The sequence below is a fragment of the Myodes glareolus genome, chromosome 6, assembly GCF_982192425.1.
Source record: "Myodes glareolus chromosome 6, mMyoGla1.1, whole genome shotgun sequence".
Classification (NCBI taxonomy): domain Eukaryota; kingdom Metazoa; phylum Chordata; class Mammalia; order Rodentia; family Cricetidae; genus Myodes; species Myodes glareolus.
Genome location: NC_142031.1, coordinates 4,409,553 through 4,425,528, shown reverse-complemented (window position 1 = coordinate 4,425,528; position 15,976 = coordinate 4,409,553). Strand labels below are relative to the sequence as shown.

The window sequence follows — 15,976 nt, the reverse complement described above, 5'->3', positions numbered from 1 at the left end:
TGCTAACAGATCAGACTATTCCAGGCAGTTGCGGATACAAACAAGACTGCTGAGGACATTTTTGAATTCTGCTCCACTATTAATTAAAGCCTTAAAAAAGTAGCCAGTTCTGGGAATTGCCAAAATCATCATTAGAACAATTCCTTGATGATGTGGAATAAAAGGAGTTAATCTTAGCAGAAAAAACCTTAGAAGCCTTCTACAGGAAAACAGCATTAGGCATTTATGTGCAACTTAACAGGAGGCCTATGCAACCTTCCTTATGGCCAGAAAACCTAGGCTAATTACAACATCTGACCCTGAGAGTCGGGAAGGGAAAGGAGTTGAGATTAATGGTACAAAATGAGTCTCAGAAAGTTTTTCCAGGAAGATAGTAGCCTTCTTCTTCTTTCTCACCCAGACACACAAGGTCACTTAGCTGAGCACAAGTCAGCCACCTGGTACAAGCTGATAAAGGTGGGCTAACTCAAGAACAATGGTCTCTCTAATAACAAGAAAAAAGAAGGGGTAACTTTACAAATGTAAGGAAGCAAAAGTCCTTGTACTCATGCCAAAGCATCTTTAAAGATTCTCTTTGTAAAACTGTTTTATGCCGTTCTTTTCTATTTTATGATCTGATGATGTATGCCTTTGCCAAGTTCTTTGTTTGTAATAATATATAATCCTGCACTGAAGTAAGTAAATCGCAACAGCATGTCTCAAAAACATTGAGAGTGTCTGTGTGTCACTTTTCCTCGCCGTATCCTGATTTCTCCTGTGCCTTCGCCCTGATTCCCTTACGGTCTGAGTGGCTCCCTTGAGCTGGTCCGTAGCAGGGAGACCCTGGAGGAGAATGTTGGGAGACCCCGGAGAATGCTGGGAGACCCTGGAGGAGAATGCTGGGAGATCCTGGAGAATGCCGGGAGACCCTGGAGAATTCTGGAAGGCTCTGGAGAATGTTGGGAGACCCTGGAGAATGCTGGGAGACCCCGGAGAATGCTGGGAGACCCCGGAGAATGCTGGGAGACCCCAGAGAATGCTGGGTACTGGAACTGCTGGTAGCAAGCCTGGCAAGGAGTGGGGGGATGACCAGTGGTGTCAGGTCACTAAGAGATTCAGGAGGAGCAGGATGAAGAACTGGCATGGTACTGAGCAGAGGTGTTCAGGCAACCTTGTGGGAACTGCGCTGGTGGCTGACAGGTGTCTGGCCCGAGTGAGTTTAACAAACAGTGAGGAGACTGAGACCATCCTCAAAGCTAACCCCCCAGCCCAGGGTGTGTGTACAGAGGGAGGGAGAGGGTGGTAACTGAAGGACGTGGAGTTCTGGCCTAGGGGATATAGGAGACTGTTTAGAAAAAAAATAACGACAGCTTGAACTTTGCAGGAAAATGGATGGAGCTAGAAAACATTATTTTGAGTGAGTAACCCAGACCCAGAAAGACAATTATCACATGTACTCACTCATAAGTGATTTTTAAACATAAAGCAAAGAAAGCCATCCTACAAACCACAATCCCAGAGAACCTAGACAACAATGAGGACACTAAGAGAGATTATTTACATGGGAAGTAGAAAGTAGAAAAAGACAAGATCTCCTGAGTAAACTGGGAGGATGAGGACCTTGGGGGAGGGCTTAAGGGGGGAGGGGAGAAGCAGGGAGGGGAACAGAGAAAAATGTAGAGCTCAATAAATATCAATAGAAAAATGAAAAAGAAGAAGAAGAAGAAGAAGAAGAAGAAGAAGAAGAAGAAGAAGAAGAAGCAGCAGCAGCAGCAGCAGCAGCAGCAGCAGCAGCAGCAGCAGCAGCAGCAGCAGCAGCAGCAGCTCAAGGCCAGCTTGGGCTACAGGAGACCTTATCTCAAAAAAAAATTATCAAAATCAGTAAGATATTCAGAAAATTTTTCTAAGTAAATATACAAAATTTCTAAAGACTCAACATTCGACTTTACTAGAATCATAATTTGCCTTGGTAATTTGCTTAGAAACATAAAATACAGCTTTTTCCTTCTGAAGTTATTTTTTGGGGATGGAGTGAAGACATAGATTCTCTGTGTAGCCCTAACTGTCCCTGCTATGTAGATCAGCTGGCCTCATCTCAGGAATTCACCTGTCTCGGCCTGCAGCTACACCAGACTCCTTTTGGAGTTCCAATGTGTCATTTCACTATGAAAGGAAACACCAGAGTCTCTTACAGGAACTTAAGCTTCAAGCTGGGGGGGGGGGGGGAAGAATAGAAACATATTTTCAGGGCTGGAGAGATGATTCAGAGGTTAAGAGTACTGGTTGTTATTCCAGAGGTCCTGAGTTCAATTCCCAGCATCCACGTGGTGGCTCGCAACCATCTATAGTGAGATCTGGTGCCCTCTTCTGGCATGTAGGCATACATGCAGGCAGAACACTCAATACATAATAAATAAATCTTTAAAAAAAAAAGAAACATATTTTCATTGTAACAAAAATAACCTTAAATTTGTATCAATATACAAAAATACCTTAAACAAGAGTAGAAACATAGATACAGTATAATAAAGATAATCTTAAATTTGTATCAATATACAAAAATATCTTAAACTAGAATAGAAACACATATACAGAATAACGAAATAATCTTAAATTTGTATCAATATACAAAAGTCCATACCAATGTGAAATATTTGAGACCAGTAGTTGCAGTTTTAGTTAAAAAGTAGATTCAATAATCTCCCTTTGTATCCTAACATTCCTATATCCCCCCTTTTTTTCATTTTAGAATCAAATCCCTGACTCTAATTTCCTTTTTAGTTTCCTCCCTGCCCATGACGAATGCCAACTATCAACCAACTCCCCCTATATGACGATAAACATTCATAATCCACCAAATGACCAGAACCCACCCACCCCACCTCTTGGGAATGTGGGTATCCTGTTCTTAGAATTACTTCCTGTCATCTGGGGGTGATGGCATCCTTAGGTGACACTAGAAAATTGAAATAATGATCAAGTCTTGGGAGAGTTAGTAGCTGTCCAGTCTCTATGTGGTGGGAAAGTGCAGGGCTTATCTGAAGTCCTGGCTGGAGTAGTCTGTGAGGTTCTGGACCATCTAAGCCAACCACCTTGAACTTGTCCTGAGCAGGGGGTGTTTGACAGCTTAGCAGTGAAGCCACAATTCAGGTGGAATTGTCATTGTGTAGCCCCATCATCCTTTTGGAGACTTCAAAGGTCACTGTTAGGAATGGTCACAGTTCACTGCAGAAAATTAAACTCGTTCTTTTTCTTTTTTGGTTTTTTGAAACAGGGTTTCTCTGTGGAACAGTTATAGCTATCCTGGAACTCGCTTTGTAGACCAGACTGGCCTTGTACTCACTGAGATCCGTTTGCCTCTGCCTCCCAAGTACTGGGATTAAAGGTGTGTGCCACAATGGCCTGGCAGAAAATTAAACATTTTAAATGTCATATGCAGCAGATCTTGAAGAGGTTAAAAGACCACAATTTAGGGGCTGGAGAGACAGCTCAGTGGTTCAGAGCATTGCTTGCTCTTCCAAAGGTCCTGAGTTCAATTCCCAGCAACCACATGGTGGCTCACAACCATCTGTAATGAGGTCTGGTGCCTGCAGACATACACACAGACAGAATATACATAATAAATAAATATTAAAAAAGACTACAATCTATTAAACACATCTGGAGTGCACAAACATAATTTCTAGTTGCCTGCTTTAGACTCAAACCTGAAATCATGTACTGGAGCTAGATGAAGCCTATTTCTTTCTTTTTGTTTCACTTTTTTTTTTTTTCGTTTTTGGTTTTTCGAGACAGGGTTTCTCTGTAGCTTTGGATCCTGTCCTGGAACTATCTCTTGTAGACCAGGCTGACCTTGAACTCACAAAGATCTGCCTGCCTCTACCTCCCGAGTGCTGGAATTAAAGGCATGTGCCACCACTGCCCAGCTGAAGCCTAATTTCTTAAATTAGTTAGTATTCTATATGACCATTAATATCATGACAGAATAAACATATAAAGTTTATATATATATTATATGTATATATTTGAGGTAATATTTATACCTTAAGAAAATTGTAAAGACTCACAATAAAACCAAAGGATTATGAGATTAGTGGTAGTAGCATAGTCCCTTAATTTTGGTTTTCTTCTGTTTGTTCCATACCAGGTGGCTCTTCTGACATGAGACAGAAATTTTGGATTTTTCTTTAACATGCTTGGGTTTAGAGAAGGAGAGAGATATGTTCCAACTCCAAAGCCAGATTTAATCTTCAATTGGACTGGGATTACAAAAAGGTCATTTCCATTATATGTCTGAAGAGAGCAGCAGAAACAAACATTTGGAAAGATCTGTGAGACTTTCAGTCTATTGGGAGTGTGCCATATATAAATTAGGCCAGTTTGCTCTTTTTCTTGGGACATTTTCTCCAGATGATTTGTCTCTCTTCTTCAGATGTCTCATTTGTCCGGTGGTCTTCAGATTCCTTAATTGGATTTTTTATTCTCCTATAAAGACAGAAACAAAACCCTGTCCCAACTCCTCTAACTTTGAAGGAGTTTCCCTTCTTGGCAGGTTGACTGGTCACACTGATGAACTATTACTCTACTAATTAAGAGGTTTCTTCTGTTTGAATATAATCTTTTTTGTTTTGCTTTGTTTTTTAAGACAGGGTTTCTCAGTAGCTATGGAGCCTGTCCTGGAACTTGCTCTGTAGAGCAGGCTGGCCTCAAACTCAGAGATCCGCCTGCCTCTGCCTCCTGAGTGCTGGGATTAAAGGTGTGTGCCCCGCTGCCTGGCTTGAATCTAATCTTTATCTATCTTGATGGTACCCATAGCTTTTCTTCTCCTGTGGAAACCAAAGCAAAACCTCTTCCTCAATGTAACACATATCTTGGTTTCCATTCTGAGGTCAACACATCCTCAAAGTATACAGGCTGATTTAATTCAGCAGTTTTTCCTTATATCTACATATGTGCCTCTCCCCAGCTGCTGTTCCTTTTTCATTAGCATTTAAAAAAACTTAAAGTTTGTAATGTGAATTATAATTGGTATTAATAATAAAAGCCCAGAGACAGATATAGGGGATAGTGCTGAAGATCAATGAATCTGAATGGCCAGCCACTCCAGAGTTCTTACCTCTACCAATACTCAAACCAAAAGAGTGATACTGACCTCAGACTGCTTCGGACTGCTCTGTTTCTCAGACTGCACTGTTTTTCCCACCTTATTTTCCTCTCTGCCCAGCCGTATTCCTCCTGTCTCACCTCCCTAGTGCTGGGATTAAAGGTGTGGGACCCCAAGTGCTGGGATTATTGTTTTTGTTAGCCATGTGGCTGGTACCTTTCTCAGTGAGGCAGTCACATCTTGCTTGCTCTGTGTCTGGATCACGACTGCAGACTGAAACTTCCCTCTTCCCAGAATTTTCACTGCCCTGCCTCTACTTCCTGCCTGGTTTCCCCACTTATACTTCCTGCCTGGTTGCCCTGCCTATACTTCCTGCCTGGCTATTGACCAATCAACATTTTATTAAACAAGTACAAGAAACAGTTTTTTTGGACAGGGTTTCTCTGTGGCTTTGGAGCCTGTCCTGGAACTAGCTCTTGTAGACCAGGCTGGCCTCGAACTTACAGAGATCCGCCTGCCTCTGCCTCCCGAGTGCTGGGATTAAAGGGGTGCGCCAACACCGCCCGGCAAGAAACAAATCTTTACAGGGTAAAACCATTGTCCCACAGCAAGAGATGGCTCCATGGTTAAGTGATTGCTGCTCTTTCAGAGGACCTGGATTCAGTCTCCAGCACCTATGTCAGGTGATTCATAACTGACTGTAGCTCCAGTTCTAGGGGCTCTCCCACCCTCTTCTGGGCTCCAAGAGTACTATATTCACATGCACACCACCCTCCAGAATTCAAAAGTTTTTGAAAAAAAAAAAAGCTAAGTTCAAGATGCATTTACTATTCTAAATCTATCGAAAACCAGAGTCGGGGCTCAGCACACCAGAGCGCTGGTGGCTGGGCCCTTGTGATCTGAAGGCAGACTGTGTATTTCAGCAACTAAAATTGCCAAGAACCAGGTCACTTTCCCACCATTGTGGAGTCACTAAAGGAGGAGGGCACCAGTCTTGGGTCCTAATCACTCCATTTTGGTCTCCTTTGGCTCTATTTTTGGGCTTTCGTATTTCTCCATTCTGAGTTTCTCTCTCTCCTGCAGTTACATTGGCTTGCAGAAAGCAAGACTGACAAACGCCTTCATGTTAGGGGTCCCAAAGTACCCCGAAACAACAATGAGCCTTGAAGGATGGGTCACCCCAGCCCATGAAGAACATCACCTGTGATGTGAGGACCCCAGAGCAGAAGTCAGCTCATTGGAACTGGATTGTGTCTCTCAAGCCACAACAGCGGTGACTTTCCCAGAGTCCCTCAGAGAACCAGGGTAGTGATGCTGCTTACTCAGCCGCCTGCCTGGCTGCTCTGTGCCACCAGTTCCTCAGCGGTCTGCTCTCTCCCTTTTCTTGTCAGCCGCTGAAAGACAGGCTTAGATTCACTGGCTCCCTTTGTCTATCTTCCCAGGACAGCCGTGCTGATTAAATAGCCTTTATTATCGTCTCTTTTGCTAGTGTATTGGGCAGGTGAGTGTCTAGGCTGTTGGGATTTCTAGAACTGGTTCAATCACAGGTTGAACCTTTCTAGGCTAATGGCTGAGTTCCCTTTCTCTCTCAGACAAGCTAGTCTTACATTTGTAGTAATCCTCCTGCCTCGGCCTCCTGAGTGCTTCGACCACAGGCGCAAACCATCGTGCCCAGCTTTTGACTGTGGTTTTTTAACCAAAGATTTAAGGGGTTTGTTTAGTATTTTTTTTTCCTGGCTCAGATGGTGCAGAAGGGAAAGAGAGTTGTTTTAGAGCCTGACAACCCAAGTTTGATCCCCAGGACCCACACAGCGGGAGGTGAGAATCCCAAAGTTTGTTCTCTACCTTCACACAAGTGTGTGGTTTGCCTCCCCCACTCAAAATGATAAATAAAATTTATTTTTTAAAGTTTTTCAGGGCTTAGTATGTAAGGTCACTTGCCCCAAATCTGACAAGATGACTTCTTGGGAAGGAGAGGACTGACTTCTGTAAGTTATCCTCTGACAACTTACACACACACACACACACACACACACACACACGCCTGTATGCACGCATGCACGCACACGTGCACACACATACATACACACACACACATCACAACACAATGCTGGGGTCTACAGATGTGTTGGACTGGATTTATAACTGTTCTGGAATATATGCAATCTTCTGCCAGCGACAGAATGAAGCAGGAGTAGGTAACACCAACAGGCATGAAGGAAGCAAAGTCACTACTTAAAAAAAATATTTACTTTTTTCAAAGTCACTTCTTATAGTACTTACCTGGGAGTGGGTGCCAAAGCAGAAAGGTTTGCAGAGCCCAGCTTCAGCATTGCAAAGGCAGAACAACAAGCTGCCCCTAGTATGCTGGTTATGCCTGCAATCTCAGAATTTGGGAGAACGAGGCAGGGGGACTGCTGAGTCAAAGGCCAGCTTGGAGGACACAGTGCTCCCCAGGTCAGTCTGGGCTATAGAATGATAAGGAGAAGGCTCTGTCTTAACACGCCAAACAAAAGACTAGGATAATCAAACCAAACAGGAAAGAAAACTGCAGGTGGCTTTGCAGCCTGAGTACCTGACATCAGACACTAACTTTAAACCCGATCAATCAGCATGGTGTGTTTCCTTCAAAGATTATAAATCAAGACGGGGCTTTTAAGGAATTCCAGGCGACAGGACTGGATTGTGCAGTGATCACAATTCAGGATCCCAGAGGATAACTCCCGAAGGACGCAAGACGTCATGCCAACGAGTTGTTCAGCTACGGATGAAAACCCTCACTTCGTTCGCTACGTGGGGTTGATGAGCTGGGCTCTGAGAGCGCTGAACAGGACCCTGCACTGACCGGATCTGGGTGGTACTGGAAAGCTGGAGAAGGCTTTGGGAACTGGGGAACTAGAAGGCAGAGGGCGCCAGACTGAATCTGTGAGTTCAAGCTGGAGCGTGCTGATCAAGGCAGGCTAGTCACGTGGGTGTCATGAACTTCCAAGCTGGGCGTTTTCTTTAGGATGAAGAAATAGATATAGTCCTGGAACTAGCGTTTGACTGTGTACCTTGGTAGGCTTGGAACTCGATATTGTAGCCCAGATGGCTTCAAACTAGCTACGCTCCTGCGGCATCCTCCTGCCTCTGCCTCCGGAGTGGTGGGCTCAGAGGAGTGAGACACCCGGCCTGGCGGACTTTTAAAATTCTAATTTTCTCTGTGATCAAAAAGAGATAGCCCCAATCTCCTCAAGTAACTGCGTTCGATTATCACCTGGCCAGCTGGTAATTGCCTGTTTAGGGAACGTTTGTCTTAATCTTTCAAGACTTTTAAAAGTAGAGCTCGCCCCTTTATCTCTCTTTGGGCTCGCCCGGTCCCCCTCCGGTAGTTGCAGTGGGACGGTCCATCTGGACTCCTCCCCTTTCCCGGCAGCCGACTCTGCCCCGGGAAAACCAATAGCTGCCCGATCGCCCCTCGGGCGGCTGGGCCGCAGCGATCTAGCGGCAGTGCCGATCGATTAAGGCTGCCTGGCTCCTTGCGTGCCCCGCGCGCAGCGGGCTCTTCGCGCCTGCGTAGTGCGCCCCCCTCCCTTTCTGCCTCCTCTGCCGCCATGGCGCCCGGGGTTAGTATGGCTCCGCGTGAGGCCGCGGCTCCCGGAGTGGCACGTGGGCCTGGTGGGCTGGCTCGGGCTCAGGACCGCGTGGGGGACTGCGTCCTGCAGCGTCAGGCCGGGATGGCTTGGCAGGCGGGGCGGAGGAGGCCGGGACCGCGGCCCGGCCAAGCACGTTGTGGGCGGAGGAGGCCGCAACTCGGGGCGGTGGGGAGAGCCGGGACTGCTCGGGGTGGCGGATCAGATCCTGTTCGGGGCCTGCGGGCTGGATACCGACCGACCACGAGACCCAGCCTCGGACTCCGGGCACCGCGCCCAGTTATTTGGGCGAGGGGCCGGCAAGACGGATGTGACCTGCCACCCTGGGCAGCCGGGTGGAAATGGCCCTTCACTGGGCGGCCGGGTTTCAGAGCCGCGGTTGGGCTTGAGGAGGATTCTTTGTAGCGCCCCTCGAGCAAGCTGCTTGCGTTAGGGTGCAGCTGTATACAGGCCCTTTCTGTGTTGGGCGACGAAGGCAAGATTTCGTTCTCTTGGCTGAGGATGGTCTGTACAGTGCCTTTATGTCAGGCTCTATCTGGAGGTCGCTCTGCTTGAACAGTAATGGTTTTAGGTGTCGTATTATCTTTTAGTTGGGATTCTTAGGTGTATTTCCTGTTGTCTTAGTCTTTTTATCTCGACTTTAGTACACTGGTGTGGTTTTGGGTTAGACTCCTGGGGTTCCATTTGGGAACTTTTGGGGTCTCTTGTAGGCAGGTCCTCTTAATACTGATCCATACTTTCCTGGGGCTAGATTTAAAAGCAGTCATTTTGGTTAGTAGTGGGAAGACACGTTGAATGTAGCAATTTGTAGTCGCTGAAAAGTTGACTGCGAGTTGTGGACGGTCTCTTGATCCAGAAGGGAGATGTGTGCTGTTCGTGAACTGCTAAACTTTTAATAGTAGAAATTCAGGTGAGTTCTTAAAAGTTACAATGTCAGTAGAGAGACGGTTGACGAATGTTACTTTGTAAAAGTAAGCTGGATCCTCTTGGGTGTCGTTTGGAAGTGCTAAATTAACTCATTCGGCCAGGGGAAATCGTTGACCAACCTCGAAGCATATTGTCCACTTCCTCGGCTGTTCCTGAGAAGGTCCTGGGATTAGGCGCTAAGGACCAAGGTGAAGTGCTCTAGTGTGAGATAGAGGCTAAGAATTTCACAGTAACGATGAGTGTGTAAGGCACTGTGTGCTTGTGTTTACAAGTGTGTAAAGGAGTATTTCTTAGGGAAACACTCATGGTTGTAAAGATTGGGGTGTCTGGAGAGATGGAAGGGGATAGGAGTGTTAATGACCTCCCCCCTTCCCTTAGCATGTAAAACAAGTTCCTTGGCACTCTTGATGGAACCAACCCCTCATCTCCTTGGTTTTCTGTTTGTAAGGACTTTGATGCCTCTGGCATGCTTTGTTTTAATTGTGGGGGGGCACTACCGGAGGCTTCACCTGTGTTTTCTCTGTACCCCTAGAAAAAGCTTGTGGCGAAGGGGGGCAAAAAAAAGAAGCAGGTTTTGAAGTTCACCCTCGATTGCACCCACCCTGTAGAAGATGGGATCATGGACGCTGCTAATTTCGTAAGTGACATTCTGTTGTTCCTCTGGGCTGGGAATACCGTTGGGACCCTCTTGGAGTAGGTCTCTGTTGGGCTTGTAGGCAGTCCCACTTCTGTCCCTTAACTGGGGGGGGGCAGTTGCTGAGTCCCCTGAGTTCTGTAGGCTAAATGAGGTAATAGACAGGCCGTGGCATGTGGTTGACAGAAGATGATCTTACCCAGAATCAGGTAAACTCCGTGGGTCCAGCATTGCTGCTGTACTTTGTTGGGTTTAGTCTGTGTGGGCATCTTCATCCTGGGCCTCTGGGTCCTTAGGCAAAGGGCAGCAGCTCACCACAGCCTTGAGGCCTGAGTGTGTTTGCTTTAATCTGCTTGCTGGGCTGTCTCTGGGGCTTTTTTTTTTTTAAATACAGACTTGGTGCTGTCCTGAGGTTCCCCTCTTGTTTAAGTTTTATGTATCATGTTTGCTGCATGTATGTCTGCACCATGTGTGTGCAGTGCCCTGGGGGACAGAACAGGGCCAAGGCATTGGATTCTCTGGTTGAGTTAGACGCCGTTGTGTGTGGTGCTGGGAACCAGTCATCTCCAGCCCTGTCCTGACTTTTTGCCAGATTCCCAGTATCCCTATGTTCCCCTTAATCTAGAATTGTCTCTGCAGCCCGATTTTGGTTCTTGGGACTGGGGCCTATGTATGCAGACATCTCCTAAAGTTATATTTATTTTTCACGTTCTAGAAGGTTAACTGTTGTCAAGAACAGTCATTTCCAAAAAAATCGAAAATTAAAACTTAGAGCCATTAGTTGTACAAATGGAATTAGCCTTTTGGGGACGTCTGCCTACCTGTCTCAGATGGGCATCAGTTGACCCCTGTGTCCTTTATCCAGTGACTTCTCCATGGCTTTGGTCCTTTGCATGTTGGTGGGTTCTTTTTCTTTTTGTTTTTTTGAGATGGGGTTTGTCTGTGTAACAGCCCTAACTGTCCTGGAACTCACTGTATAGACCAGACTGGCCTCAAACTCCCAGAAACCCACCTGTTTCTACCTCTTGGGTGCTGGGATTAAAAGTATGGGCCACCATGCCTGACTTGATGGTTTCTTTCTTTCTTTTTTTTTTTCTCTTTCTTTTAAAAAAATATTTTTGTTTTTTGGAGACAGTTTCTCTGTAGCTTTGGAGCCTGCCCTGGAACTTGCTCTGTAGACCAGGATGGCCTCAAAAATCAGAGATCCACCTGCTTCTGCCTCTTGGGTGCTGGGATTAAAGGCATGCGCCACCACTGCCTGGCTGATTTCTTTTTTCTTCATTAAAAAGCAATTATTTATTTATTTATTGATTGCTATGCGTGGTGGCACTTGCCTTTACCCCAGTTTTTGGGAGTTGGAGGCAGGTGGATCTCTCTGACTTCGAGGCCAACCTGGTCTATATACTGAGTTGCAGGACAACCAAAGCTACATAGAGAGACCCTGTCTACAAAAAAAAAATTTAATGTGTGAGTGTTTTGCCTACATATATGTCTGTGTACCACATGTATGCCCTATGCCCTTGGAAGTCAGAGGGAGGAGGTCATATCCCCTGGAATTGAAGTTAGGGATGGTTATGTACTGCCTCGTGGGTGCTGGGAAACGAACTCGGGTCCTGAAGATTGGAAGTCTCTGCAGGCCTTGGTGACTTCTGTTTGGTATAACTGTGTTGGCCCTGCCTGGTGTCACCACTGTGGTTTCCTTCCGACTCCTTTAGAAAACGTGTTAGTTAAAGCAAGCCGAGTTTTCTGGTCCTGCCCACCGCAGCAGCTCTCTGTTCTGTGTTGCAATTTTAAAAACTTGTCCCAGAATTTGACTCAGGACCTCAGGCGTGCTAGGTGGGCATTCTTAATTGTCAGTGAGCCACATCTCACATCTTCGGTCCCTAAAAATGGTAGTGTCGAGCTGAAAGGGACTTCATCTCATTGCAGTGGCAACAGATCAAAACAAAAAAGTCCCTTTTGGACGGAGGTCCCTGAAGCCTGAGGTGAATGGCTTGCCCTGGTCACATGGTGCTTTGCAGAGTATGTCTGGGCTCACGGGTCCCTGTCGCTTCTGCTGTACCATGCAGGTGACTCCAGGCAGGTCTGTAACTGTTTGTGTTGGTGTTTGTCTCTCTGTGTACTAGGTGGAGACTCCTTCTCTAGTGCTAAGAACTGTGCTTCGTGCTCCTTAGGCCCAGAGGTTGCTTGCAGCTTTGCATGTTCCTATAAAAGTTTGGCTCTTGGTCTCCTGCTTACTCTTGACCCTTTGGTTTTTATGTTGAGATAGGTAGGATCTCATTATGTTGCCCTGGCTTACTCTTTACCCCTTGTCCATGAGTGTGCTGCCCTCTAAGCTCTCCGTGTGGGGCACGTTGTCATGCATGGAAACAGTCAAGGATTTTGTACCAGTATTATCTTCAAATTGCATGAGATTATATTGACTAGTGCCATTGCCATCTTTACGGACTTGTTTGTAAGCTTCATGGCCCAAGTCTGGTCCTTAGAACCCGCTTAGGGAACCGACCCCACACAGTTGTCCTCTGATAGCCAGACACCATGTCACTGGCACCCACGCACATGTGTGCATATACTCACATCCCTAGAAAGACTGAAAATTTTAAAGGAGCACTGTAGTTTAGTGCTGGGAGAAAGTCTGAGTAGTCTGCACTGGCGACGGGAAGCCCACTGCACTCACTTTGCTTTCTGCAGGAGCAGTTCCTCCAGGAGAGAATCAAGGTGAACGGCAAAGCTGGGAATCTTGGCGGAGGGGTTGTGACCATCGAACGGAGCAAGAGCAAGATCACTGTCACTTCCGAGGTGCCTTTCTCCAAAAGGTAAAGGGCAGTGTGGGTGTGTGAGCATTGCTACTGAGAAATAGAATAACTTAGTTATTTTTAACTTTTTGAGATAGGGTTTCTGTGTAGCACTGCCTGGCCTCGAACTCGCTGAGATCCGCCTCTGCCTTCTGGTGAAGTTTTTTAAGATTTATATTTAGTTATGCGTTTGTATATGCAGGTGCCCTGGAGCTAGAGTCGCAGTTGCCTGGTGTGGGTGCTGGGTTCTGAACGTGTCCTCTGAAAGAGTAGTATGTGCTCTTAACTGCTGGGCCTTCTCCAGGCCCATTAAGTGTATTTATCTAGCTTGTCATTGCTGTACTTGTTCGCAGGCTACAGTATTTCAAACTTCAAAAGGGACTCAGACTTTGCCTATGTTTCCTTAGTTTTTTTTCCCAGTTGGTTATTTGAGGCAGGGTCTCTGTAATAGAGCCTTGGCCTGCTTCTGCCTTCCCAGTGCTGGGAATTAAAGGCGTGTGCCACCACACCTAGCATTCTTAAATTGTTGCTTCCTTTGTTGTTAGGTTGTGGTGTTGACTCCCCTCCCCCCAGTGTAGCTCAGAGTGGGCTCAAACTCAGCAGGTTGCTGAGACTGGCCTTGGTGCCTGATGTTCTTGTCCCCATCTCTTTCCTGAGAGCTGGGCTTCCAGGTGCTTGCTGCCACACTTAGGTGAGAGGTTCATTTTTAATTCTGATTTTCTTGTAAGCTGTCCTTTGGCATTGGGTGAGATCTGATGCCATCGTGGAGTCTTTCCTTGCAGGGTGTGACACTGATTCTGTGTGAGGATGAGGGTGACAATGGCGATGTGCTGCTTTAGCAGAGCTGGACGTAGTTGGGCCGGAATCTGGGGATCTGGGGAAGCTCTTCACATAGTGTGTGCCCGGCAGAGTCTGCTGGTTAAGACCTTGTCAGCAAATAGGTGGTGGCTGCCTGGCTGCGGTGAGTGAGGCAGGCGAGTGAGGCAGGCGGTACACAGCAGGCAACCCGTGGGGAGGAGGCTTCTTATCCACATGTAGGATATTCCCCACACCCCATGAACTGTGGTTTGAGGGTGCCTTACCCTGGAGCCACTCTTGCTCCAGTCTCAGCTACGCATTCTGATCCCCACAGCCTGTTTTCGGGGGTCGAGGACTTTGTACACAATAGGCATTGAGTTGCATTTTGGTACCCCTGTCCCATGATCCCTTTTTGTTTCATTTTGAGTTCGAGACAAGAGTCTTATAAGTTGTCTAGGCCCGCCATGAGAACTTGGGGTATAGCAGGTCTTGAACTTGGGATTTTCCTGTTGCCATTTCCAAATGCCTTGCCCGCTGACTTTGCTTTCTCGATGACAAGTGTTATTTTTCTGAAACACCCAAGGGTGTTCCGAGTCTAGGATGTCTTTTCTTCCTGTCTCTGACGCTGTTTTGCTATGAGTTTTGAAACCCTGAAGTTTTGAGTCTGAGAAAACAATGACATAGACTGCCACTGGGTTATGTAGCCCAGACTGATCGGAAACTGGCGATCCTCTAATTACTGAGATTTTTTTGTTTTTGTTTTTTTTTTAAACTCTTTTCTCCTTCTGGTTTTTCAAGACAGGGTTTCTCTGTGTAATAGCCCTAGCTGTCCTGGAACTCGCTTTGTATACCAGGCTGGCCTCCAACTCACTGAGATCCACCTGTCTCTGCTTCCAAGTGTTGGGATTAAAGGCGTGTACCACCCTGACCTGGCTTAACATCAAGTTAATTCAGGCCAAGGCAACAAATAAAGGAAACATAGTATGGCTGAGAGGTAGCTCAGGTGTGGGGAATGTGCAGCACCGTGAATTTGACCCCAGCAGAGGAGGGAAGAAACTTGAGGCAAGGCATCATAAATCTGTAGTCTTACGCTGAGCTTGGTGGATCTTTTGAGCCCAGTTTTTGAGGCCACCTTAGGTAACAGGGACCCATCTCATAACAAGAGTCTTAGCTCTGGAATACACGCTGTGCCCAAGTGTTGGATAATGGCCATCCTACTGAAGAAGTTAGGGGACTCAGAACATTGACAAATAGCCCTGACAACCCATCTGCCTCCTCAGGGAGGTTTGCAGAAGTGTGTGAGAAGTGCTTGGAGCTGGTTGGAAGGTTAGTGACTCTCAGCAAAGGTGTTAAAACACATGTAATTGTCAACTTACCACTGCCTTCTTTCTCTAGTGGTCACTGTGGGCCACTTTGTAGGTGTTGGCTGCTTAGGGGGCCAGCTGGTGTGCGCTGATGGCGTTGTTACTGCCTCTTGAGGGATACAGCATGGTAGACGGTCTTGGGAGAGCACTGCCTTGGGTGTACTTGCCTTGGCCTATCCTTGTTTGGGAGGGCTGAAAAAACATCTTAAAATTGTTTTTTATTGTGTTTTATGAAGTTAAAATGTTTCAGAATGCAAGACCACAGTCTACTGTAGTTCTTAAATGTTCTTTTTCTGCAGGTATTTGAAATATCTCACCAAAAAATATTTGAAGAAGAACAATCTCCGAGACTGGTTGCGTGTTGTCGCCAACAGCAAAGAGAGCTATGAGCTGCGTTACTTCCAGATTAACCAGGACGAAGAGGAGGAGGAGGATGAGGATTAAGACACATTGGTCTGGAATGTTTTGTATTAATTCATAAATAAAATTTAGGAACAAAACCTGTGGTTTATCATTGTATCTCTACAGTGTGGGTTGGACAGGAAATTGGAGGTGACAGGCCTGGGCTGGTTGCTGCTTGTTTGTATATAGACACGTTCTCCAGTAGTAATGCCCGAGTGCAGCGGGGCCAACCAATTGCATCTGACCCTGCACACGGCATCTGTCTCAGAGCGGTGTGAGAATACAATGTGGTGCTCCTCGTTAAAAGCAAGCCGGTGATGTCTGGAGCTTTCCTGGGAAAA

At 46.4% G+C, this 15,976-nt stretch overlaps 1 protein-coding gene and 1 long non-coding RNA gene across 2 annotated transcripts; one reads left to right on the top strand and one right to left on the bottom strand.

Moving 5' to 3' along the window:
• Window positions 1-2,505: 2,505 nt before the first annotated feature.
• On the bottom strand, window positions 2,506-8,465 carry LOC148121592 (uncharacterized). The gene is made up of 3 exons (XR_015738021.1): window positions 7,677-8,465; window positions 7,367-7,551; window positions 2,506-4,464 (listed from the first exon to the last, which is right to left on the bottom strand). It is a non-coding gene; the product is annotated as an uncharacterized LOC148121592 (long non-coding RNA).
• Window positions 8,466-8,661: 196 nt separating this feature from the next.
• Window positions 8,662-15,733, top strand: Rpl22 (ribosomal protein L22). Its single transcript, XM_048416121.3, has 4 exons — window positions 8,662-8,688; window positions 10,175-10,279; window positions 12,968-13,092; window positions 15,533-15,733. Exons 1-4 carry the CDS (start codon window positions 8,677-8,679, stop codon window positions 15,675-15,677), a joined length of 387 nt encoding a protein of 128 aa, XP_048272078.1. The 5' UTR covers window positions 8,662-8,676; the 3' UTR covers window positions 15,678-15,733.
• Window positions 15,734-15,976: the final 243 nt, after the last annotated feature.